Below are 27,583 nucleotides of genomic sequence, written 5' to 3' on the forward strand. Positions count from 1 at the left end.
TGTTATTCTGCATGAGATTCATGGCATTCTTGGGATGTATTTATACTAAAACAAACAGTCAGAGAGAAGGGGAAGAAAAAATCACAGTGGGCAATATCTCATCGATTTTTAATACTCCATAATCAATCGTTCATGCCAATTATCGTGGCTTTTAAAGTGGGTGCGTTTGACTTTTAGCAACTCTCATGCGAGCACTCCATTTGTTTGTTAATTCATCCACACACACACACATTCGGATATTGTATTTACATACATATACATACATACATATGTACATACAATATAAGCTCGATTTAGCTGCGTGCTAAAACCTATAAAGTGCACTGAAAATGTATATTTAAAATTAGCAAAACTCACACCAGACAGAAGAAGGGGAACAGAAACCAAGAAATTGTCACGTTTTATGGTTCATATATCCATATCAATATCCAGATCATAGTATCCATTCAAATGGTATAGAATATTTCTATACCAATAAATATTAAAGGTTTACAATAGAAAGTCCAGCGGAACGGACGGGAGCTGTGTGTGGATCTTTAGTCTATGATTCTGAGGAGAGTAGCGGCTTTTTTTCGCCAACGCCAGTCAGCATTGTATATGGCTCGATCTTCCCATTAAGTCCCCATTCCCCTTTTGCACAATATTCCCACATCTCCTACAGATACATTGTCCGATAACAACATATGTTGTTTGCTTAGTGCCGCTCCGATACAGGATTAAGTAGGAAAAAAGCAGACGCAGAAGCAGAAGCAGTTCAAGGACAATAGCTTTTGTGGGGGTCAGCCAGAGCGTAGTTTTTATGAGCCGGTACTCTGCCAATGGCGTGCGACAAGAAAGGTCGTATTGTGCACGAATAGGGAGAGACTGGGGGACTGCGAACAAGACAGAGGACCGTGAACGATACAAAACGCGACCACCTAGGGAGATTCGCCATTTAGTCGAATGGCGTGCAAGCAATTAACCAAGTGAAATGTATCCGTATTACCAAGAATCGTTAAATCTTGTTTTATCAGAAATTATTCCGAAGTACGAAATGCAGTGCTGAATTCATAAAATATGTATATATTTCTGAATTAATTATAATATTTATGGAAACCAGAAAAGTATTATTTTGTTAAAAGATAGTCAAACTCTCGTCTAGTCCCCTAAAATCCCTCCCTATCATTCTCCCAAAAATATTATCGGCTTTCTTTTTATGGAAGAGCACCCTGTATGCTAAGTGCACTCACTATATGTACGGTTTATGCATCAACACACGAGGGAGCAAACAACAATTGTTACTTGTTGTAATTAAGACAACACAGCAACAGAGTGTTGCCAGAGCAACAACTGAACTGAACAACAAAATAGCAATCATCAGAGGCAGAGCCGAGGCAGGTGGAGGCAGTACTATGAAATATTTATGTTGTTCCAAGTTGAGATTATAATTGAAAAAAAAAAATATAACAACACAAATCGAAGCAAAGCAGAAATTTAATTGCCGTTTAAAGTAAGTTCCTACTCTTGACCCAATTCACAGACGCCCGACCCCTTTCAATATAACACACAAACAAAAAACAAAAGCAGCCGCAGCAAACATCTCGAAGTACAGATCTCTAATCTACAGTTCGGGAAATTCAAGTTTAGAGCGCAAAATAATTGTGTTTGAAAATGGAAAACTCTCTGCATGATTGATGAGTGAAGAGCGTGCGCTGCGAACATTTGAATGCATTGCATGGCCGAACGTTTTTTTCTTTTCTAGTATATTGAAAAGGCAAATTTATCTTTGGTTTTTGTTGGAAAAATTTATTGAACTTCCAAATTAACAATATCTGATACCGATATAATTAAATTTTCATCAACAATTCCACACAAAAACGCTTTTTTTTATTGAACTCACTAGGTTTTACAACCATGTCCCCACACGATCTACGATTAAAAGTTGGATCACCGGTAATCAAACTTTGGCTGATACAAATAGTGGTCAGAGAGCAGAGAGCCGGGGGTTTACAAACGAGCGAATCGACAACGCAGGGGTCTTGCCCTCCAAGCACTCGGCTTAAATAAATCAAAGAATTGTTCAAATTAAAAAGTATAAAGTATAAATTAAATGTATGTATACCGACCGACAAATTCCTCAGCTTCAAAAAAACACTATATTTATTCATTTCATATTTATTTCATCTTACAGCGTATTTTCCAAAACCAATTTTTTTGTTTGTTTAATTTTACTATTCACTTTAAATTAAAGCTCATACGTTTTAAGTGCCTCCTATAAAGAAAAATCATTCAATTATTCTAAAATCTCTGCATAAAAGAAAGTTTTTGATTTTAGACGTATAAAGGCCCTAACCATAAATCGGGCCTAAGCTTAATGATTCCGTCGACTCAATAGTCTGACTTTCAAATACATTGAGAATTGTTGGTTAATATTCGGCCAGAACATTAACAAACATAAACGAGAAAGGACGTGTGAGACGCTTCTTACGCGTCACAACTTTTATACCCGGCACTCAGTACTACATCTGCATCTTAGCGGCTATTTGTCAAATTTTAAATTTTTTCTTCATCTGTCATCTACATCAACAACACTACTCACGCCAACATGTTCCTCCACTCTCCATTAGAGCCACACACTGCAGAGTCAAGGCAGAGACGCGGCAGAGGCAGAGGCAGACACGTGTACAGAGTATGAATGAGAGAATGGGCAAACAACAAATATAAGCTGCGGGACGGGGTGGGTTTAGCCACTGGAAATTAATTTCTTCATTGTGGCTATAAGAATGATCCAATCGGATCCCTATCGGATCTGATAGATATGGCCATTCCCTACGGAATTGCGTTTTTAGTTTTCTTTTATCTTCAAAACTATAGGTTTGGGAGGTTTTCGCCCTTTTTGGGGGGTGCGGGGCTCAATTTTTTAATACACTGGTTTCAGTGTGAGCAGGGTCCTAAGGCTGGGCAGGGTCGCCTCCTCCAGCTAGGGTCGTGTTAAATCGACGCCTAATGCCACATCTAAGCCCTTAACTACAACATTGACAGTTGCCGTTGTTGGCAGGACTAATGGGCCTCTCTGCACACTTTCCACTCTCCGCGCGGATAATGAATTAATCGATGGCTAGACACGCATTTACCTACTAAAACTATTTGAGGCACGAACTGCGTAGCTCTTATCTCTCTGGCAAAAGTTTGCTGGCATTGTTTGCTATTTAAAATTAATTTGAAACGTATTAGAGCTGAATGCGGGGATTATCCGGAAAACTTTATGCCATTGTGCTTAGGTTTGGACCTAGTGAGAGTGAAGCATGCTGCTCACCCATGAGCGTATCTGTTTCAAAATGATTATTCAACATTTTAGTACAATTTTTGCAAGCTTTTGGCAAACAGTCTGGGGCCAAAATTTGGTGGCTCTATCTCTTATAGTCTCTGAGAACTAGCCGACAAACAAGACGGACAGACGGACGGACAGACGGACAGACAGACATGGCTCAATCGATTGGGCTATTGATGCTGATCAAGAATATACCTTATGGGGTCGCCAAAGTTTCCTTCTGTGTGTTACATACAACCGTTATTCGCACAAATACAATATACCCTATTTACTCTTCTAGTACCGGGTATAAAAAGGACACAAAACAAATTAGGCAGTTTTGGGTTTAATTTTAAAAACTGTTTTAAAAAAATGTTTTTAATTAATGAAGTGGTTTTTGTTGAAGTTTGAGTATTTTTTTATATGTATACCGATACATTTGATTTTCAGCAGTGAGTAAGGCGTTTCAAAAGTTATGCCACTTTTAAGTTTGAATAATTTCTTAGTAAATTTAAGCTGAGAGCCACTTTATTAAGAATTTTATAGATTCTAGTCCAAATCGGCGCCCTAAAATAAATCGCCCGGGGCAATTCTGATGTGAGGATTTATGATAATACCAAAATTTAATTTGGCAAACAGATTAGCTTATTACAACAGGTTTTGTTTTCTATATCTACAAACTTACATACATATATATGTACATACATATGTATGAATGTATTTCTATATCTATACTATATCTTTGTTGCAGCAGCAGATCTACAAATTTTAAACATTTGTGTTTGTTTCTAGTAATGGCATTTTCATGAATTACCCTCACACAATTAATGTGGAAATATTTTAAGAAGTACTTCATATATTTGTATGAGTAGATATTTTAATTTAAGGAATGAAGGGATTTAATTGTTCATCAAATTCATGACATCTCTTTTTTTTCCTCAAGGCATTGCAATCGACATAGTATGTACTACATATGTATTATGTATATAAAAACAATACATATGTATGTATTTACCTTAAGCATATGTATGTACATCAATAACTCTGCTTGTAAATCTGTGAAAGCTGTGACAAAGCATCTTATCTCCACCTCCATTAGGACACCCACCCGACTTTTAGCCTCATGGGGAACCTAGCACTTACACTGTTATACGACACAAGACCGTACAGAGCCCACCTACCAAGGTAAAGAAGTTCTGTTTTGAGGCTTTTGCTTTTGCACTCGAAATCAAAGCAAAATAATTGGGGCTCCCTCTCGCTCCCAATCTGTTGGCCTGTCAGAGAGTGAGAAATGTACCTTTCACACACCTATCAAGTGGATGTTGTTGTCCAAAAAATCCAAAAGCAAAAAAAAGAGAAACGAAGAACATTTCTGCTGCGCAATTTTTTCTTCGGCGGAGCGGCGTTTTCTGTTGTCATTCTCTGGGCATCGCTGCCTCTCTTTCCTACTCTCAGTGAAATTAAACACTTTTCGTTATTTTCATCTCTTCTTCGTGCCTGCAAAAACAAAAGTTTTATGTCATTTCAGGTTTGGTTTGGACTGTAAACAAGCATGGAAGTAGAGCAGACCATGGCGACTATGAGATACTCATTGATTTTTTGGGAGATGTTCGACTAGAGAGAGCATATGACATACATATGTACATATGTAGATGGAAAAGTCTTCCCTTTTGCACATTACACGCTTCATCAAGTACGGGGTACTGAAATCCTGTGGGCTTCTGAGTAATTGAAAATCATTTGCTTTGGTCAATTAAATTTGAATTAGATAGCTGGAATATAAGTACAATAGGAACGAGTACGCACCGAATTTATGGATTTATTTTGACTTTTTCTTCCTTGCCTTCGTTGGTTTCTATTTATCTGTTTACTCTCTGCCGAAAATTTTGCAATTCACCTTTTGTTGTTGCTGTCTATTCTTTATAAAGGAAGCTTCCCGCTGAGACACTGACCTATTCCAAGTTAATTTCAATTGCTGTCTCTGTTATGTGGGAATTTATTTTGCTATTGGGAAGGTTATCATTCACACAAGGGGGCGCGCTACTAATCCAACAATTATCAAGGAAAGTCCGGTTGTACTTGGAGATCCCTAATCAGATTCACAATAAAAGCTTATTTAAATTCAAAATTATCCATAAGAACAATTTTTGTGTTATTAATAGACACAAATACATAATACAAAGACAACTCAAAAGGGAAGAGCAAATAACGGGAAGAATATTCAACGACCATCCGAAGAAACACCTGAAGAGCTCGTTTCGAGATCATTTGACTTTATCCAAAATTTAATTATGGATTATTGTGCAAAACAAACCTCAATCACACAATCATAGCTTTCCATGGTTGTTCTTCTCGGAATATCTTTACCAGCGAAACGGATAGAATGTGGTTCTTCTACTTGCTTGCGTCACAGCACCTCCTCATCATCATCATCACATAACATGAACAGCAGCCGATTGGCGCCTCACAGTCATAAATCAAATCTCATCATTCCCTCTACTTTTTGCTCATTTAAATAAAATTCAAAAGGAAGAAATGAAACGAAAATAACAAAATATGAAAGCTTCAACAAGGAAAAGCCAAAATTAAATTAAATGAAAAACTATCCGATATATTATACTTACTTACATATATACATATGTATAAGCATAAATATGTTATGTGAAATATGTTGTAGGTAATTTTGCCGGCACATTTGGAAAAATTTCTTGAAAAAGTCTACGGTTAAAGAAACAACAAAAACCAAAGAGACCAACCAAACAAACAAAAAATGTACGCGGTCTGCCAGAAATACTCTCACTCTCAAAGTTACAGAAAATATCCCTTAAGTTCCAGAACTCTCTAGACTTGTGAAATTAACCATAGTAAGTGAATCTTCCATTTGTTCCATTTGTTTCTCCAAACTTCCGTGGAGAATCTCGTGGAGTTTGTTGCTTTTAAACAAGTTTTCATTGAGATTTTTTTTATTGTTCTTGAAAGAAATATAACAAACATGTGGTCTCACTCAAGGTACCCTTCATTCCGTACTTTTAATGTAAATAATGGAATTCCACCTGGCAAACATTTTGTTTAAGCGGTGCATAGATCTTAACAGACCCTGAGTCATAATATTTTGAACAAACTCTCACAACTGCTTTTGGGTTCTTTGAAACTGGAACACTCAGGGTAATCAAACGTACATACATACATATGTTTGTACATATTTAATTGCTAAATTCAGACCCTGGACGGCGTTTTATTTTCTCTCTTCTCTGAATACTTTTATTTTCCAATTACTAAGCTCTCGATCGATAAGTTGTTAAATATGTAAACTTTATTTAAATGTTTCACTCTTTTATTTGTTGACTAATTATTTTTCGGTTTTATATTTTTTTCGGGCTATTTGGCTAATTAGCGAGGAGGCTATTTTCGGTGTTTATTACTTGTTTATATTCGGTATTATATTTTTTGCCGTTATATGCAAATTTCTTACAGCTGTTTATGGATAATTTTGATGGTATATGCATTTTATATTTTCTGTCGTTTCATCGTTCAACTTATAGGAATTCTGGAATTGTTTTGTTTTTCTCACACACTTTTTAGGCACAGTCACCGACTCACTCGGACGGCGGACTCTACTCCAAACTCCGATAGCGGTATTAAATTCACTGTGATTTTATTGTTCGGTTTCGGCCATAAATTGAGAAGGTTCATGCATATTTATGAAAACATTGTTGTGGTGCTGTGGTGAGCTGAAATCCAGTTTTCCTCGTTTTTAACCAATTATCTTTTCTTCTCGAATATTATAATTGTTATTTAGATAGTTATGGATTATATTTTATATTCGCGCAGTTGCCGACTGACCGTCGAAATAAGTGAGAAATATCGCACTGTTATCTGAGTATAAATCTCCACAATCACGTGGAGTTGGTCGACGACACGTAAGTCGTAGGCAGACGTAACGTTGAGGCGCATCCGTATCTAACGGGAGCTGAAAATTAACTAAAGCTCCACGGAACACAGCCCCATGTGGGACGGCACAGTTTATATATTTGTATACGTCGTATACGTATACGTATACGTATACGTCGTGTGTGTATATACGAAGATTCTGTATCTGTGTGCAAAACCGGCAAGAGGTTTGGCTGCGTGTGTGTGTGTGCTCGGCTCTCTTTTTCTCTCTCTGTCTCTGGACGGAAAAAGGTGAGCACAACAGAAAAACAAGCGAGCAAAGCAAACGGTGGATAGGCAAACGTAAAGGTAGCTAAAGCAACAGAAACAAGAGAGGGAGAGAGCGATAAGCAGAAGTTGATTAGAGGCGTGGCACTTTACCACCAGCTGACCGAAAAACCTGATCTAAGCCACAGGGTGCAGATATTTCTATAAGGTAAGGAATTCCCGAATTATTAATTTTCTACTCTCTGTTCCTCGTTTTCCTGTGTAAATTATAATTTTGTAAGTATCTAGGCTTTAAGATTTCACAGATAAACGGACTGCCATACCTTGCAATACACCTTGACCACCAAGAGAGGAGGTCTCTCGATTACCCAACATAGAATTTGTGTGTATCCGCTCTCTTTCGTTGGCTTTCCTCCACTTACAACGCATTAACTTTTACATTTTCTGTTGTTTATTATTTTGTTGTTCCCCCCATCGTTCGCCTTCGTTCTAATGCTCTTTCCGTGGATTCTTTTTTGTGTGCGGACGCGCACGTAGGCCTAAAAGACCAGAAGCCGCCACAGCCGCAGCAGCAAAAAAAACAACGCACCAAATGATGTTGCCCTTAGCATGTGATTAGCTGTCTCTGTCGCTCCAATACGGCATAATTCACCATATCTCGTCAACCTAACAGCAGCGCAGCCGCCTGCTCTAGTTATGACAAAACCTATTGCAGACAGAGTATTATGATTAAAAGAAAATGCTTTGTGCAATCGGTTCGTTTTATCATGATCACCCAAATCCTATATTTTGTATGTTTCTTCATTAATCGCAAACATTTGATTAAAATCGTATGACCATATAATTTGTAAAAAGGATCTCAAAGGGTATCAAATGTTTCGCATCCATAGACTTCATTTGACATCCTCCCTAGTTTTGTTGCTTTCTGCATGTTGAGAGACTTGCTCTCGCAAGCCTATGCCTACCTACACTTAGGCGATAGCAGACCACCACCACAGCAACGAACTACACACTTTTATTGTCAATGTTTTGGGCTGCCTTCGAAATCAATGCCGATCAATGTTTGAGTTTTGTTTGTGGGTTGCAAAAAAAATCTCGAGTTGTTACTTGCTTTCTCTCAAACAGATAGCCTCTCGCCTCTCCTCTTTTCCAGCATGTGCTCGCTGTGCCTCAAAATTATATTACGTCATGGGCCTTCTGAGTGAGACACTTGATACGAGACAGCCTGCAGCCGTAAAAGGGGTAAATCGAAAAACGAAAACAAAAGAGAGAGAGGCGGATGCTGTTCTCACTCTGGCTTTAGCCTGACATTGAATAGCTTAACATAAACGCAACAGCAACAAAGTGCAGCCTGTACATTCATAAACACATACATATGTATGAATGGATGTACAAATGCACGTGTATGGAAGCGAACAACTGGTAAGACTTTCAAGGTCAGAGAGAGGGTAAATATCTCCATCCTAACTGGGCTGCAAGATGCCCAACTTTTCCAAACACAATTTGGCCGCATTTAGCTTTGCCTCCCTCTTGTTGTTGCACGTTGCCAGTATTTATTATAGAATTAGTATGCTTTACAATAAATAAATAATAAATAAGTATAAATAAATAATAAAACAAATAAATAATATTCAATTTTAAAATTATTGTTAAATTTAATTATTGTTTTCCCTCTCAACTGCATTTCTTTAAATCAAGTACGTATTGTCTTGAAGATCTTAATATTTAAGATTCTTCCTATTTCCCGCCATGTACTTTGAAATTCTATATCGAAAATAAATACTTTTTTCCGACTTTTTACGCGTTTTCAACTTTCAACCAATCAAAAATTCAAAACAAAATGTGCTCTCTCACACTTTTTTGTTTGCAGTTGGACTGTCTTTGACTCTTCATATTCTCTCTCTCTCTCTCTCTTTCTGTTTCACTCTGAGTCTTCTAAATTTCATGATGAGCGATGACGTGTTGTCGGAGAAATGCAGTTCATAATTAAAAAGAACTCAAATTATAAACCTTGATTTTTGTGGCATTTTTATACCCGGTACTCGAAGAGTAAATATTGTATTTGTGCACAAAGTATGTAACACACAGAAGGAAACGTTTCCGACCCCATAAAGTATACATATTCTTGATCAGTATCAATAGCCGAGTCGATTGAGCCATGTCCGTCCGTCCGTCTGTCCGTCCGTAGGTCTTGTTGAGCGCCTGGAACTCAGAGACTATAAAAGCTAGAGCCACCAAATTTTGGCTCCGAACTGATGTATGCTCACACTGTTACAAGTGTATTTCAAAAATGAGCCACGCCTCTTTCCGCCCCCGCTAAAGGGCTTAAACCTCCCAAATCTACAGTGGCTAAACCCACACCGTCCCGCAGCTTATATTTGTTTGTTTTTTCACATTCCCTCATTCACACTCTGCTTCTGCTGTGTGCTGCCTCTGCCTCTGCCGCGAGTCTGCAGTGTGTGGGTCTATGGAAGGGCTGCGAGCTAAAGGAGCGTGTTGGTGTGAGTAGTGTTTGTAGATGTAGATGACAGATGGCAGATGAAGAAAACATGTAAAATTTGACAAAACACGGCTAAGGTGCAGATGTACTACTGAGTGCCGGGTATAAAAGTTGTGACACGTAAGAAGCGTCTCACACGTCCCTTCTCGTTGTTGTTAATTTGCTGTTCTCTGGGAACAAGAGCTTTTATTTGTTTGTTGACGACACGTCTCGTCTTGGTAGTATTAAATTTGTTATTTAAGCTATTTACACCGTTTGTTATTGCTGGTGCCATGTAACATTTCAAAACAAGAGAAAATTGCATTTTCATTAGGCCATATAAATAGGTGACAAGTGTTTAATGTCAAGTGAAATTATAAGAATCAGAAGGTGGAGGGAACGCAGCTCTCAGCTTTAAAAATGTAAATTTACTCGAATCATCATTCAGTTCTTCACAAGATTGGATGATTTTCATGACTTATGTATGTATCTTAAAAGGTTAAAACTAAAAAGGTCAATCAAAAAAGAGTGCATTAAACGTTACGTGGTTGGGAAGTTTTTGCTGTCCAACCGATAGTATTGTATAGCATGGGACTTGTGTGTCCTATTTGCTATAATTAATTTTAAAATTGCACTTTGAACATTAACAATGACTTTGTCTTAGACTGACATGAATTTAACTTTTTCATATGTACTATATACCCATCTAGAAACATTCTCGGTATCTATAATCTGCAAAATTTCGTTGAGATGGCTTACCAACTCAGAATGAATTGTTTTTGCATTGATTGGAGCCAGAGATTTCCAAAACGGCCTCAATTCGAGGATATCCATCCCTCCAAGGGTACTTAATGTGGCCTATTCCAAATGTTGAGGAACAATGCTCCTAACCTTTTGTAGCAAGCTGCTCACTTTTCTCAGCATTTTGCTGGCCCAGCAACCGTTGTTGCCATCGGTGAAACACGTGTTAATGAAATTCAACATAAGGAATGGAATAAAATAGAGATTCATTATTTCGATGAAGATTCCAATGTTGCGAGTGAGAGAGAGAGAAAAAACCTTACGGAGAAGAGAAAAAATCCTCAAGGGACATTTGAAAAACACACGTATGGTAGTTTGGATACCCTATATTTTTGAATATACCTTAAACGAGGAGGGACGTGTGAGACGTTTCTTACGCGTCACAACTTTTTTACCCGGCACTCAGTATAACATCTGTACCTAAGTGGTTTTTTTTTTAATTTTACATTTTTCACTTCTCACTTCAGCACGTCTGGATGCAAAACTTGGTTGCCCATCTCTTATGGTATCTGAGTACTAGGCGTTCATAAGGAGGGACAGACAAACATGGCTATATCGACTCGGCTATTGATACTGATCAAGAATATATATACTTTGTTGGGTCGGAAACGCTATCTTACATTTTTTCCCCGCAACTTTTTTCCCCATTTACTCTTCGAGTACCGGGTATAAAAATTGAATGGAAGATACGGATTAAATTCATTAAATTTACCAATATACCACAAAATATACATAGAACTAATTTTCGTAGAGAAACTATCCCTTAAAGTATATAACATACCGTTAATGGTCACCCTGAACCCTGAACAAAGTATAAACAGACAAATAGTGTCAGCAAGTTCTCGAAAGTCGATACTACGATTGTAATTGTATTTTACAAAAATCTATCATCATGCAGATTAGATTAGAGGTAGAGAATTATCGATGGTCGGCACCATCGATAGTCGACGATAGTATTTTCAAAACCATCGATAGTTGACGATAGTGCGATCGATAGCTATCCACCACTAATGAAGTCGCCGTTCTATCAGATAATCGTTCCCCCACAATTTCTGGGATATATCCACTCTAATTACTCGTATCAATTATGTTATTTTCCACAATATCAACTGCTTTGCCCACACCTAAGAAGTGCTTTATTCTGCTTTCAGCTTCTCCATCGCCTCCTTGTTTATTGTTTTTGAAGCTTTTTCAATTGATTCGGACAGTAAATAAATTAAATCGTTGAATATAAATAATCTGAGCACTCTGGCTGGCATTTACATATGTAAAACATATTGTTTACACATTCGAAGCGATCTATTTATCTATCAGGCCCTCTGATGTTTTTCTATCTCTTGCCCATTTTATTCACTGCTCTTTTTATTCTTCTCTCTACATTTCCGCTGCGTAGTGGTTTTTAAATGACTTTTTGTTCAAATTTCAAAGTCAAGGTTTTGCTTGATAGAAGGGGTATTTTATATAGAAAACTGGTACTTGCTGTTAATAATCGCTTAATATATAAATCATAATTAATTTAAGCGGTTCACTTACTTTGTACAGCCAATTGTTGTTGATGAGCTGCAGCGCGCTGTAAATAAACGGTAAAAAAAAAAACAAATAAATAGGAGTTAGACGCATTTGAAAGAGTTCCCAATCAAAATAAATTTAGCCTCTTCTGCTTACACTGTTGGACAACATGGCCCTGATTCCTGGTAGCGACTGTACATCCAGTGAATGGCTGCGCCCCCGCCGCGTTTTAGTGGTGGGTGAGACGGGCGGAGGCCCAGGTGAAGGGGAGGCTGCACTGCTTGAGTGCGTGTGGCGGTAGATCCAGCGCTTAACTGCTGACATTTTGTATATTGTTTTAATTTGAATACCTTGAACGTTGCGATCTTGATTTATCTTGAAAATTAACTAACTCATTGTCAGGATATGACACACTTGTATTTCACATTTTTATTTCATCTCACGTAACAACTGCAATCTCAAGTTTAAATTTTAATTTAACTATTACACTGCTTGAAATGTGGGGTTGTCATCGGACTAAAGCTGCAATGTATGAACCTATTTTGTACTTCTGCCACTCAGCAACAGGTGGCGCCAGTTTGCATATTTAGTTTATTTTTTGTTTGTTTATATTGCCTTTTTTTTTTTTTTTTATAAAAATCAAGTGTTTTCGTGATTGCCTTAAACTTATGCAGTCATAAATTATTTAAAATTGTTGCCTTTCTCCCACCGGTAGAGAGTAAATTTATGCATATTTTTTAAGTGCCCTTTAAGACATTTTTCGTTTTCCTTTGCGGAAACGTGAAAATAAATTTAATAATTATCATCCACGATTGAGGCGAGAGATTTCCATTTATATTATTGAGCTTTCTTTTCTCTACCTCACAAATTAATCCTTGACCCCGAACTCTTTTAATTGAGAAATTAAGAACAGAAGACGAGCTCCGCTCTCTGCAAAAATCATTTGATGACGCATTCAAGTTGATTGAACGTCGAGCAAAAACAAAGGTTCATTGGATTTGAAGGGAGACAGACGGCGTGTCCACCAGCTATCTGTTGATTGTTGCTGTCGTGCATAATTGAAATTGACAAAAAGTTTTATTGAAAGGTGCACACCACGAATGCGACACGAGACTTGGGATTCCAAGCGAGCAATAACAGCTGACGGTCTCACTAGGTCAACGGAAAGCACTGTAGAAAAAAGAGCGTGAACTGCTTGCAGTTGGTAGTGTTGTTCAGTAATTTGGACCAACAATTGTTTCTTTTCCTTATTTTCCTTGTTTTCCATTTCCGGTTCCTTGAACACTGATCACTATCTAATTTCGTTCGTTAGATAAGAAACTTTCGATCTCTTTGCATTTATAACTTTTTATTAGATTGAAATGAAAAGATTTGGTTGAAAGAGTGAAAGAGTTTTCAGGACATTTTCCTTACGAAAGTAACTCAGATATGCCATGCCAGTGAAGAAATAGCCATTTATACAAGTTTAGACATCTCTTTGAAACGATGATAATCAATAATCTATTTATCGGTCCTGGTAGACTTCATATACACAATAATTCCCTTCGAAAAACCCGTCTCTCGTCGATATCCCTAAAAATTGGCGAATTTCATGGCCGTCTCTCTAACATTGCGAGAAAGATCAGGGTTCATTTTGGAAAGTGAAACTACACATTTTCAGTGTTTTTTCTACAATTATTTTGTTTGGTGGCTTTTTGTGTGTGACTTTGTTTGTGACGACACGTTTTCCATATAATTATTTTTATGGACATTGAACGCTTGAGAACTGTGCATTTGGATGGCATTTCTATAGTCAATATTTGTTGGAGAAATGTGCGGAAAATTGTATAAATAAATACACAGTCATTAACGCTAATTAGCTGCTCAGAAGGAAAACAAAGAAAAACGTAGAAAACAAAATATTTCAGGAAAAGGAAATATTTTTTGCAGAGGGTTTCAGTAAATGGAGCATGAGCTTGTACTTATCTCGATTGAAGGACTGTGTAATGTGAAGGCTTAAAGAGCGGCTGGATCTAAACAAACAAAATTCCTAACTAAATAGCAAAGATAATTGCCAATGCTATATATTTAACATATTTACAATCAACGGAGCCGGAGACCCGTTGTCGCCATAAAAAAATACTTCCCAAAACCCAAAAACACTGTGCCTGTCAAGTGGTTGACCTCCATCCAAGCGAGCAAAAGTGAGATAAACATCGAAATAAATAGAAATAATAAGGAAAAATATCTATAGAAATACAGTGTAGCTACCAGAACGGCCAAAAGTGTTTAGTTTTTGACAGATGATTGATTAACAAGCAGAATACAAAGAGAGAAATGTCACCAAAAATAGAAATAATTATAGAAATGCATTTTTGACACTTTTTGTTAGCACTTTCATTTTATTTCCTGGTGGAAAGAGGAAAAAGATCTGGAGATCTATATGTTTATTTATGTTATAGGAAAGTTGGCTGACATCTGATAGATATTAGTTAGCTGTTTGTTCCTTAACTTGATCCAGAGCCAGAAATCTATTCAGTAATCAGTGTGAGATACAGGGGGAGTGGAGGAAATATTTTACTATAAGTATTTCCGTATTATATGCCAAAGCCTTTCTGTTTGAATTTCTCTCGTTCCTCCGCTATTATCTAATCTTATTGTCGGTCTTCCGCTGTGTATTCTAAATTAAATTTTTTTCTCCTGCCCCAACTGTTGATAATATTTTTATACCGGGTAATCGAAGAGTAAATAGGGTATATTGTATTTGTGCAAAAAGTATGTATGTAACACACAGAAGGAAACGTTTCCGACCCCATAAAGTATATATATTCTTGATCAGCATCAATAGCCGAGTCGATTGAGCCATGTCTGTATAATAGTTCTGACGCGTTTTGCGCTTTCTTTTTGCAAATAACGACTACCGTTCCTATCCGACGCCCTGAATAGTTAGGTAAGGCGTGGAAAAAGGGCTTTATGGAGTGTGATATCATCCATAAGGAGGCCGTAAAAGAGTCACCGGGCAAATTACCAGCAAAAGATAAAATCCCATTGAACGGAAATTTCTGGGAGCCAAGGATCCAATGAGGGGAAACCGTTTTGTGACCCAGTTTTCCTTCGATTTCATTTCAGCTTAATAGTTATTCTGACCCAAAATTTGGCACAGCTTGTGGCGAAAGTACATGCACACATGCATACATATAATATACAGCATGTGCAAAGGTCAGAACAACAAGAACATTTTAGCCGATTATTCCAATTATAGACTATATAGTGCAAACAGTAAGAGAAAGCTCTATTGAGTGGACACGTGTCTTAGGTAAAGAATCAACATGTCTTGCTAGGGAGCAGTCCAACAACCTGGAGAATACAATTTATAGGAGACTATTTCCCAATATCTTCTCAATAGATCTCCATCAATGTAAATCAGTATAAACTCTGTTGTCGATGCACACGAAATTCAAAATGCGAACGTTCTGGACAAAGCCACGAGCCTTGTCATTAGACAAAGAATTGAAGAAGGTCCAAGAACAAGTGAACAAGGGTAACACTCTCTCCTCTCTCTCCTTTCCTACCCGTCTCCTGCTACACTTCTTTCCAATATGTTGGACACTTAACAAATTAGCGACTAAAGAATTGGCTTAAAGGTCTTAAACAAAACACACCAAAAGTCCACAACAAAATGCGACAGAAATTATTTAGCAAATTTCATGAACCCGATAATAGACAATAATCACAACAACAACAACAACAACAAAACGCAGATAAAACACACACTCATGTGGCGAGAAACACACTCGCACACACTGATAAAGATCACATGTTGTCCATTTATTTTGTTGAGCTCTTTGGTATTCTTGACACTTATTTTTCATGTGTTTAATTAAATAAATGGTAGAAATTCTACAAATTTAATATGAACAAAATACACTAAATACACTTGATCACTAATTCCCGTCTTCCCTTAGACTTTCCTTCTTCAGTTTGTTAATGAAAATTTGATAGTTTTTGAAAGAGAAAGTCAGACAAAATTCACGCGCGGAGTTTTCCAATCTAAATAAATCTCGGCGCCACATTAGGAGTTAAATGGCAATCACAAATTTAAATAGAATTTATTGCAATGCAAATAATTAAAGGATAAGGGAAATTACAACAGTTTTTAGCTCAAGAGCTGTATGTTTGGAAACACTTTATTGGCAATTTTTAGCCTGTGACAGCGCAGTACACATTTAATTAGCTCGTTTCACTTTTACACTTAATATTCCACTAGCTTTTTCAGATTTCTTTATAAATATGGAAAATTCGGGATACTCTTGTTTTTAGCGAAACGGAAGGAACGCTCGAGCCATCCAAATGGAATTGCAATTGGAAAACAAATAAAAACAACCAGCAGAGAAGAAAACGACGGAGGCGGTAGAAACATGTGTGTTTGTGTGTGAATAACAGAAAACAGCTGAGAGAGCAGTGGAAGCCAAGAGAACGCAGACCAAAAACGATAGAGAGAGGGTGCAGAACAGCTGATGCGATAATAACCTGTTGTCTGAGAGGGAGTGAAAGCTTTTTGGAAGCATTGCAGCACAAGGATATGTCTGACAACGCACGCGTCGGTCGCTCGTTTTTGTTTACCCTGCCTCTCTCTTTGCGATAAGTAACATGTGGAGGGTTTTCTGGCCAAAGAATCGCTAAATCAGATTATTGCTCACATATTACAAAGTGACTTTATAACAGAGGATCGATAATACAGATTTATGAACTCAAAAGCAAACGATAGGCAACAAAAATTGTGATTAGAAAAGTACTGGCACCATCTACAGTTCCCTCTATGCCAACCGTTGGCGCCCTCTATATTTCAAAGTTTTTTCTGTGCCTAGTTCCAGTAAAATACACAATACTATCAGGGCGCCACTAAGGTACTGCATGGGCATGTAAATAAAATGTAAAACTCAGAAAAAATGATGTTAAAGTGAATTTTCACATGTTTGGGGGTTCTTAAATACTTGTATATATTCTCCCTCTAAAATAAAGATATTTTACTCACCGCTTTGCGCTTGTCCGCTTCGCTGACGGCCGAATTGGAGCGATGCCGGAACAGATCCATCACCTTGGTCATTGGCGAGCGTTGCGTTGCATTAGGTCGAACTGCTGTCACCGTGTGGTAATACTAGAGAATCGAAATGACGGTTAAGGGGATCCCTCAACAAAGGGGAACTTCATGCCAGGACTCACCTGCGCGTCACTTCCCTGATGCGGATGGGCGCTGCCGTCTTTGTACTTGCTCTTCGCAGACACTGTGCCATCGGCATTGGTTATCGTCACTGCGGGATGCTGGCGGTGGCCAAAGTTCTGCATTGCCACTTTCATGGAGTTCATAAGGCCCGCTCCGGCACCCCCAGCTGCAGCTGCTGCCGCTCCCGATCCCGTTGCCAACCCTGCCCCTCCTGGCGCAGTGGAGGTGGCTCCAGAGACAGGCGCTGGTCCACCGCCGGACACGGAATACGTGCTGCTGCCAGCACTGCTATCCGCCGAGGAAGGATCCAGCAGATGCTTCTCTTTCTGCCGCTTGGCATCCGATTTGGCGCGTGGCCGGAACACATCGAATATCGTGGGCCGGCGATTGGGCGACGCGATGCCATGGACTGTGGACTGATTAAGCACCGGCGAGTCCTCGCCGCTTCGCCGCCGTTCCAGGGATCCGGAACGCGATCCGGCACCGACCCCTGCCATGCGCTCGGTACTGCGCGAGATCTTCTCACTGTGGCGATTGAATTTCTCCAACTTTGCGGCCTCCCGCTCGATTCGTCGCGCTGTTTCGCGCTCCATTTTGCGGGCCTCCTTTTCTCTGCGGGACTGCTCCTTCTCCTGGCGGCTGTAAAAAGTTAATTATAGATTATATTAGAGTAACTCTCAGAGAGAGTGAGATACTCCACTTACCGCTGCTCCTTTTCCATCTTTTTGTAAGCCTTTTTGGCCGCCTTGGCATTAGGCTCTGCTGGTGCGCTGGAGGGTCGAGAACCTGGCAGACGGCTTCCTGCGGCCGACCCATCCTGCTCCTGAAAGCGAACATGACGTTTTTGAGTTTGTGTCGGAATTGGATTTATTTTTTCTTGAGATTTGGTTTGACTGGGAGATTCACTTGGTGGCGGCGTCTCTCGTGGCATGTTTCTGGCGTTGCGGCCAAAGACAAACTGAAAACGGAAGGCCCCAGCGATTATCCCTTCGCCGACTACTATTCACTATTCCTTTCTGGCTTCTGTTTCTGTCTGCAATTATGCCGAATTGTCTACAAACACAATTTATTCGCCACGTAAAAGCCTGATGCAGGGACGAGAAGTAGGGACAACAATTGGATGCGATTCTTTTAATTGAAGGAAAGTACAAGGCAAAGACAGCCTCTCGCCCTGCGGCGCCTTCAATCGAATAGAATCTAATCAATTAATTTATGATTACGCAAAGCGACAACCAAATGTGGGCCAAAGGACGACCCGTGGCAGTGCAGGAAATGGTTACAGAAGCTGTTTCTAGAACAACAAAAGATAAGTAAAGTAAGCTAAAATCATAAGACCCATAAGAATTGTTTTCCATTTACAATTCTCTAAGTTTCACAGCAAACAAGTGGAGAAATAACACATCTGGGCAGGCCTCGTTCTTTACATTGAAGAGCGCAAAAAAAAACGAGAAGGGACGTGTGAGACGCTTTTTACGCGTCACAACTTTTATACCCGGCACTCAGTACTACATCTGCACCTTAGCGGTGTTTTGTCAAATTAGAAATTTTTTCTTCATCTGTCGTCTACATCTACAACACTTCTCACACCAACACGCTCCGTTAGCTCGTTGACCTTCCCTAGACCCACACACTGCAGACTCGAGGCAGAGGCAGAGGCAGCGCCCGCACACAAAAACAAAAAAAACAAATATAAGCTGCGGGACGGGGTGGGTTAAAAGTCGGTAGAGGCAGTGGCAGAGGGAGGGCAGAGGCAGGGGCCGAGTGAAGCAGAAGCAGAGTGTGAATAAGAGAATGTGAAAAGAACAACAAAAGCTGCGGGACAGGGTGGGTTTAGCCACTGGAAATTAATTTCTCCATTGTGGCTATAATAATGCTCCGATCGGATCTGATGATCTGGTGATCTGATAGATATGGCCATTTTCTACGGAATAGCGTTTTTAGTTTTCTTTTATCTTCAAAATTTTAGATTTGCGAGATTTTCGCCCTTTTGCGGGGGCGGAAGGGGGCGTGGCTCATTTTTGAAATACACTGGTTTCAGTGTGAGCATACAGCAGTCTGGAGCCAAAATTTGGTGGCTCTAGCTCTTATAGTCTCTGAGAACTAGCCGACAAACAAGACGAACAGACGGACGGACGGACGGACGGACAGACGGACAGACGGTCAGACAGACATGGCTCTATCGACTCGGCTATTGATGCTGATCAAGAATATATATATTTTATGGGTCGGAAACGCTTCCTTCTGTGCGTTACATACAACCGTCATTCACACAAATACAATATACCCTATTTACTCTTTGAGTACCGGGTATAAAAACATCAATGTAGAGCGACAACTTTTTAGTTTTTCATCTTCATTATCAAAAAAACTCAAAGCTTCAAGCTTTAAGAGCCACAGACAGCATCAGAGAGATCTTCAAACCCGAAAAGAGTGTCGAGTCGAAGTCCAAAGCCAGACTCAAAGCCAAATGGTGGTTCGTCCACACCTGCATATGAATTTATTTATAGCGAAAACTACCAAGTAATTCTATACGAAATTATACCCGAGTGAGCTCTGTTTTTTTTTATTGGTTTCCATTACCAAAATGCACAGTCACGTGCGCCCGAGGGCTACAGACGGCCCATCGAATGTCGATGAGCTAACGTCTGGTGTCTGGCATTAAAAGAGGGTTACAATAAAAACGAGAGAACAACAGAAGTTTTAAAAGAAAGTAGAGGGAGAGGGAGAGGGCGATTTCGATTACTATTATAGGTGGGCAGGAAGGAATGGGTTTCTTAGCAGTTTCAGGGAGTTCCATTCGCAGAAGAGGGGCCCCTCCATATTGACGTCATTGTTTGTCCAAGACAGAACAGGTAAATATTCCTCCCTATACACACACGAACGGTATGAATATGATATCGAGAAAAATATATGTAGATGTATGTACTTATATACATATGTACAAATATAGTATTTTCGCGCATTTCGTCAAAGCAAATAAGAAATGAAAGCGACCGTTTACGAGGGAACTGTGAATTGTGTGTCATGATAACATAACACCGGAGGTAGGCACTCTTTTTTCTACAGATGTACCCTTTATATATATGTATACATATATGTATGTATGAATGTATGTATGTACATATGTATCCCTCTAGAGATTGGTTTTGCATTGTGTTCACCATTTTGGACAAAAGAGAAATATACTCCGAGGAAAAACCAGGCCGAAATATTACGAGTTTTTGCTGTGGATGCGAATCTTAGGTCTTGGCTAAGAATCAAGGGGCAGAGCAACCTATGAATATACAATTTTACGAGTACTATTAACTATAGCGAATAAAAATATGAATATTTGAATAAACAAAAGGAAGACGCAAGACTTCAGGTCGAGTGGATCTGCTTCGGGCAGAGAAACTGGATGATGAAGAGATATCAAAATTTAAATCTACATATGTATGTTGTTTTGATCAAAGTATTGGCTTGTGTTTTCAAGCAGATCAAAGGAGAGAAAATTATGATTCTGTGATGTAGATGGAGGTTGAAGGAACTTTTTAAGTCCAGAAAGATAGACAGAAAAGGAAAATCTCTGAGATAGAGACACTCGTATATGGAACTAAGGAACTATATCATGATAACATATTTTTTGTTCATGAGTAATCCGCTCCGGAAACGTTCCTAGTGACAGCATTTTACCCCAGAAATGTTAACCGTTCCCCATTTCTTGTAGCATGATTCCCTCACTCTCTTTCACTAAACAATTTAAAAATTGCGAGTTCACAGAAAACAACAAAAAAACGAGAAGGGACGTGTGAGTCTCTTTTTACGCGTCACAACTTTTATACCCGGCACTCAGTACTACATCTGCACCTTAGCGGTGTTTTGTCAAATTAGACATTTTTTCTTCATCTGTCGTCTACATCTACAACACTTCTCACACCAACACGCTCCGTTAGCTCGTTGACCTTCCCTAGACCCACACACTGCAGACTCGAGGCAGAGGCAGAGGCACCGTCCGCACACAAAAAAAAAACAAATATAAGCTGCGGGACGGGGTGGGTTAAAAGTCGGTAGAGGCAGTGGCAGAGGGAGGGCAGAGGCAGGGGCCGAGTGAAGCAGAAGCAGAGTGTGAATAAGAGAATGTGAAAAGAACAACAAAAGCTGCGGGACAGGGTGGGTTTAGCCACTGAAAATTATTTCTTCATTCTGGCTATAATAATGCTCCGATCGGATTCCAATTTGGTGATCTGATAGATATGGTCATTCCCTACAGAATGGCTTTTTAAGTTTTCTTTTATCCTAAAAATTGTGGCTGTGGGAGATTTTCGCCCTTTGTGGGGGCGGTAGGGGTTGGGGATTATTTTTGAAACACACTTGTAACAGTGTGAGCATACAGAAATCTGGATGCAAAATTTAGTGGCTCTAGCTTTTATAGTCTCTGAGAACCAGGCGCTCATATGGACGGACAGACGGACATGGCTCAATCGACTCGGCTATTGATGCTGATCAAGAATATATATACTTTATGGGGTCGCAGCATCACTGAGTTGTTTGCTTAGTGGTTACATACAACCGTTATCCCCCACAAATACAATATACCCTATTGACTCTTCGAGTACCGGGTATAAAAAGAAGAGTAAAAAAAGCCCATAACGGGTGACATTTCAGTGGTTTGTTTTCAGCTTTGATGATGATGTTGTCGTTTCCATTTAGTTTGTAACTATTTTTGGGTGGACTTTGCTTTGCTAATCAAACTTGTGAACGGATCAACAAATCGGACATAACTTAATAATATTCGCCAATATCCTTCGCATTTCCTTTAGTCGAGGACTTACTTCATCCGAAACGGAACCTGAAACCGATCCCGACCCCTGCAGCTGTCGCGGTGGGCTCGATGTGGAGGCATTGCTTTCGCTCCTCTGCAAACGTGGCATCGTGGAGGCCCCTCCCAGGGACACAGGTCTCTGCCCCGGATGTGCTTGCGACCCAACGGTTGGAGTCGACGTACGTCGTATCCATATATCGTCAAGCTCTCGTTCGCTGGGCGTCCTGGGCGGCTGTGGTGGCTGGGGCTTAATAGCTAAGCTTTGGGTATCACAATGGAGGCTTTGGTTTGGAAGTCCGGCTGTATTCAGTGCCACATTGCTGGTACGGATCTCCACCAGCGAGGGCTCGAAGAACTGCTTGGAGAGATGCGGCGTGGCTGTCAAGGGAAACCTGTGCGAGCCGTAGCGCTGCGAGAAGAGTCCTTGTACTGAGGAGTATCCCCCGAAGCTGGAGGGAAAACTGATCGTGTGGGCATTGGAGGAGGCACGCAGTTTCGCCAGCTGCTGCGCCTCCACACGCAGCTCCGGAGCTGCCTCCTGGGCCAGAGTCACCTTGAATTTCCCATTGATGATGAGCGGGGGCTCTGAGGGCAGAGGTAGCGGTGAGGAGGGCGCCTTCTCATTTTCCACAGGCGGAGGCGTTGCCTTTAGTGGGGGCAGCGGGGCAGCCGCCTCCTCTGTGTGCAGCAGCTCCTTCAGGGCCTTGGGGAGAATGGTTGCCGGTATCGGAGGCGGTGGAGGAGGCGGTGGCGGTGGCGCCGCACTCTCTTCGATGTTCCGCGTGTTGATCCGGTCGATTTTGTGCATAAACTGCTGCCGTAGCCTCTCCAGATCCTTGAAGCGCTCCTTGGAAGCCTCGTCCTGTGGCGTGGGCGGACGTGGGGGCGCTTTGGAGCCCTTTTCGGACTTCAAAGCATCTGAGGCACCTGTTTGCAAAGATTTCTCACCATCTCCATCCTCATCGTCCTCCTCCTTACATTGGGAGAGCCGCCTCCGTTCGGTGAAGGGCGGCAGGAGGTAGCCTGGACGCGGGTTCACGGCATACAGATCCTTGCCAAACTTTCCGATGAGGCTGAGGCTCAAACTGAGATGCACTTCATCAACATCGTCATCGTCATCAGGTTCGTCCTCGTCGTCGCTGCTACTGCCACTGCTGCTTTGAAAATCAAAGGAATTGGATCGCGGCAGGCACTTGAGCATTTGGGCATCGATGTGGGGTCCGTGGGGCACCAGACCCCGCGACTCCCGTTCTGTCTGTGGCTGCTGCTGTATGTTCGGCCCCAAACTCCCCGAAGACGCAGCCGAATCGGGCTCGGAGTCGGTTTCGTAGCCATCCTGCTCCTCTAGGCTCTCCATCGTCGATTCGAAGGCGCATTCAAAGGTGTCCTCCAGGTACGCAGGATCAGGCCTCTCCTCTGTTTGCTGTCCTGCCACTTGCTGCTGTTTCACAAGCTTCTCCTGTTCCTGCTCCTCCTCCTCAATCCAGTCGCCAGGTGGTGGCGAGGCCATTTGTGGATGCTTTTTTTTGGGATTTATATTTGGACGTAAGCTCTATCTCCACTCTCTCCCTGATGTCTCTCGATGTCACAAATGCTTTCTTTTGTACGACATTGATTTGCTGCCTTCCTGGGGAATCTGTAAAAGTAGTTTGAGGATCGTAATGTTCAATATGCGGCTATCCAGAGTAAGGGAAGCCTTTTGAACGTTCCTTTTGTGTTGATATGAGGGACATCGATTGTCTTTCGATCATTTTGGAGACAACTTATGATGATATGTGACGATATTTGATCGACTTACAATCAGATTAACATGGCTACAAGCGCTTTTCGAGAAAAGCAGCTATCATTAATGCATCTTATATCGTTATCCTATCAAACTGTCAACAAATCACAATAATATCTTCGCATTAGCCTTCATACATATTTTTATGATTCGTCTATTAAATTGTTATCAATCTTTTATTCAATATCGACTTATCTTTTTGGCATTTCTGCTGTATTATATTCCTATGCACTCTATCGATTTTCTGTGGACATACCCTAGAATAATCTCTTTTAATTTGAAATGAAATTAAATCGAATCCCGAACACCTCGAAAATGCCAACAGAGGTGACCAACAGCCTAACAAAATGCATGGAAAAGAACGAAAATATTTTACGCTACCTCATCGTCAACGCTTTCAGTGGTTAAAAAAATAAAATCAAAAAGTTCAACAATAAACAAACAACAAAAGCGAAATTAAACCAAAGAGAAGCTAGAAACCGAAATTAAAGAGGCAGAAACTTTACCCTTGCACGAGGGCAGATGGGCTGACAAAACGAAAAAATACAGCCCCGTAGATTGCTGTAGAGCTACGACAGTGTAGATGTATCATTTACAGACGTATATCTAAATTCGAATCATAAAGATTTCATCTAATTATCTACAGAATCTCTGGATATCTTGGTATGTATCCGACTTACGTATTTTGATATTTTGAATTGGGTCTTTTTATTTGCGTGTAACAATATTTAGTTTGAGTCTTTGGGCAGCCGAACCGCTGCTATATGTAACAAGGGTTCCCCTCCTGTTTTCCAATGCTGTGACATACATACAGTTACTCTCCCAATCATTTTCCATTCCAATGTCGTGCAACAAGTCCCCCGACTAGACGCCAGAACGTCTGACAAAAAATGGCAGCTACATTGTAGATACAATCGAAAAAGGCCAGCTCAAATAATAAACAATTAAAAGATACAAAATAGCGGAGCAATCAGCTGACGAATGCAATTGATTTCTGGGTAGCGTACTGAGCTAATGTTATGCAATTACATGTGGCGGAGGGGATGTCAAAGGGGAAGGGAGGTGGCCACCTAATTGCATGGCTGCTCCTATTAAAGTAGGGATTGAGTCTCAATCGGATCGTGTCGTGGCATATAAAATTCAATTTCTCGATTGGAAAAAAGTATCTGTCTGACTTCGACATAGGCACCCTTTGATTTTTGGTCTGTTGATCGTTTCTGAGTCACGCAGTGTGGCACACTCCAGCTGGCACCCACACCCACACCCACACGTGCGTCAAAAAGAAGACCGCGAAGTGAGATACGGAATTAGCATGCCACACATATGTGGATACCAGATACATTTGTATCTAATTGCCACTAATTTCTGCGGGCGCATCCATTAGATGCGGACGCGAGCATCGGGCATGCCATATGCTCGATTACACCACAATTTTGCGGTTGCCTCTTTTGAAGGGAGGTAAGAGAGCAGGGGATAACATTTTAAGGCAATTTAATGTTTTATTTTGCTTAGAGAACACTTCGAGCACATATCTAATACACCCCTTAAATCTTCAAGTATAATATTGGTATAATTATTGTTTAATTGAAGACGAAGCAATAACAAAATAGCAAACCAAATGTTGTGTCGTGTGTCGACGTCAGACAGAAAATGCAATGGCATTCATGGCTCATTTCGCAGTTTTATTTTCAAATAAAATATCACACCAGAATCAAATAAAATACAGAATTAAACCTGATCCAAAGGTGTGCCTCGGCGAGAAGGACGCACGAATACAGATACAGCCGCCAAGGGGTCGCCCGGTCTCTGTATCTTTGTCTCTACGTCTCCAAGATAGATTATATTTATTTATATGCGATAAATTATCCCCCCCAGTTGAGTTTTAATGAAGCTTTTAGAGGTAGGAATACTCTTTGATACTCTACAAAGATGGGAATCTTAAGATAAATTTCTTGCTGAAGCCTGAATGGGAACCTAAATTAGGGTGTCTGTCTATCATTATATCTTATTATAACCATACCTATATCCAAATATTTTTATACATATCTTTTATTTATTTTTATTTTTTTTTCTCTCTCTTTATATTTACAATCTGTTTTTTTAAACAATAAGTAAATTGTATAATTCAAATTCAATTAACAGAAATAGCAGTTTTCCAATGAGCCCTGCTATTATATATAACATCTTTCCAGTTTGTTGGATTTATCTATCAGGGATATCGAGAATGTGGTATCTTTTCAGTCTTCTTACTGTTAGGCTATTGTCTAATAGACTTAAGGCTAAATTATTTTCGTGGTTGTGGAGTCTGTCGAATACATATCCTAAACACATTTTTTCCATTCCTTAATTTTACAATTTTCTAGCATAAAAATGCCAGCCCGGTTGACTTTGGCTTTGGCACTTGATATTAAAGCGGAGGCCCACAAATAAATATACAATTCAAATTCGAATAAATGAATATGCGGACACTACTCGTACAATATATAGAATGTATACAATGAAAACCAGTGTGTGGGCTGTAATTGCTGCTAAATGATGTAGGATTGCCAGCTGCCAGACTGCCGCTTGCTGCCTGAAGGCGTGAGGCACTTCCTCGGTTCTGTAGGCAGTGCCTTATGCAATTCCCCTCTCACGTGATGAATGATGATTCATCCCAACCCCAGTAAGGTAGAGTGAAAGAAGACTGAAGGCCCCTGATGGCTGATAGCAGCAGAAATGTCATTTGCTTTTCATTGACTTCCCCGTTGGACGGAGTCGGAGCAGCAATTCATTAAGCGACTGTCATCATAATTGATATTGCAATCAACAGAGAACCACAGACCCACTAGGCTCACAGACTTTTCCCATGATAAGGATACCGACACAGATACGAGTATGAGGGAGTGGTGCCAGAACTGGCATTATCTTTGCCACAAATGAGTCGAGAAATTAGCAGCAGCAGCAGCAGAGATTTATTCTCGCGGAGGTGGCGGTGTGTGTACGTGGGATTTTCTCAATGGTCTGCTAAATGGCAAAAAAAAATCGACAATACAACCCGCCCTCTGGCTTATTTGCTAAGTTATAAAAACTGACATCTGGTGGGCTCTGAATGTTTTCTTTTATGTTTTTTTTAGCAATAAAAACACTTAATTAAACGAAATTCAATCATCCATATTCACAATTTCTGCCACAAATACTTCCATTTTGTTTTGTGTTTCATTTGTTCCACCTCTCGGAGATATTTATGCTATTTCCCTGCATAAAATCTAGTGCAATCTATAGCAAAAATAAAAATTGTCGAGTCACATAGTCCCCTATTTGGTGTTTCTTCTGATACAAATTGGCATTGAAACTAAGCTGCAAAACTCTTTCCAAAATTGGAAACTTCACAGCCAATTGATCTGTTCTAAAATCTTCTGCGAATACGAATGTACGACAAACAATCACTAGTCGCAGTTTTCAGAGCTTACAAGCCACATATGTACTTATGTGGATCGTCATTGATAAGTTCCTCTTTCGCTTGCGGGTTCTGCCTCAATGCCTCTGTCTCTGCCTCGAACATAATCAAATTGCTGGCTTTG

The 27,583-nt window shown here is 40.1% G+C and overlaps 2 protein-coding genes across 7 annotated transcripts in view; one reads left to right on the top strand and one right to left on the bottom strand.

Moving 5' to 3' along the window:
• Positions 1-27,583, bottom strand: part of LOC117590124 (5'-AMP-activated protein kinase subunit gamma-1) — a 63,169-nt gene that overhangs the window by 19,915 nt on the left and 15,671 nt on the right. For 2 of the 6 annotated variants that reach the window (XM_034282488.1, XM_034282493.1), the window contains exons 3-7: positions 22,251-23,876; positions 18,144-18,262; positions 17,439-18,078; positions 17,251-17,373; positions 12,261-12,297 (exon numbers count right to left, since the gene is read on the bottom strand). In XM_034282488.1, the coding sequence (XP_034138379.1) occupies positions 12,261-12,297; positions 17,251-17,373; positions 17,439-18,078; positions 18,144-18,262; positions 22,251-23,750 (2,419 nt within the window). In that variant the 5' untranslated portion in view covers positions 23,751-23,876. Of the gene's footprint in view, positions 1-7,132; positions 7,263-12,260; positions 12,298-12,392; positions 12,576-17,250; positions 17,374-17,438; positions 18,079-18,143; positions 18,263-22,250; positions 23,877-27,583 lie in introns of those variants that run through there. The other 4 variants (XM_034282489.1, XM_034282495.1, XM_034282491.1 and 1 more) reach the window with 4 other exon arrangements.
• LOC117590127 (sensory neuron membrane protein 1) overlaps positions 1-27,583 on the top strand; it is a 38,557-nt gene that overhangs the window by 6,411 nt on the left and 4,563 nt on the right. The window lies entirely within an intron of this gene.

Source organism: Drosophila guanche, unplaced genomic scaffold, assembly GCF_900245975.1.
Source record: "Drosophila guanche unplaced genomic scaffold, DGUA_6, whole genome shotgun sequence".
Lineage (NCBI taxonomy): Eukaryota > Metazoa > Arthropoda > Insecta > Diptera > Drosophilidae > Drosophila > Drosophila guanche.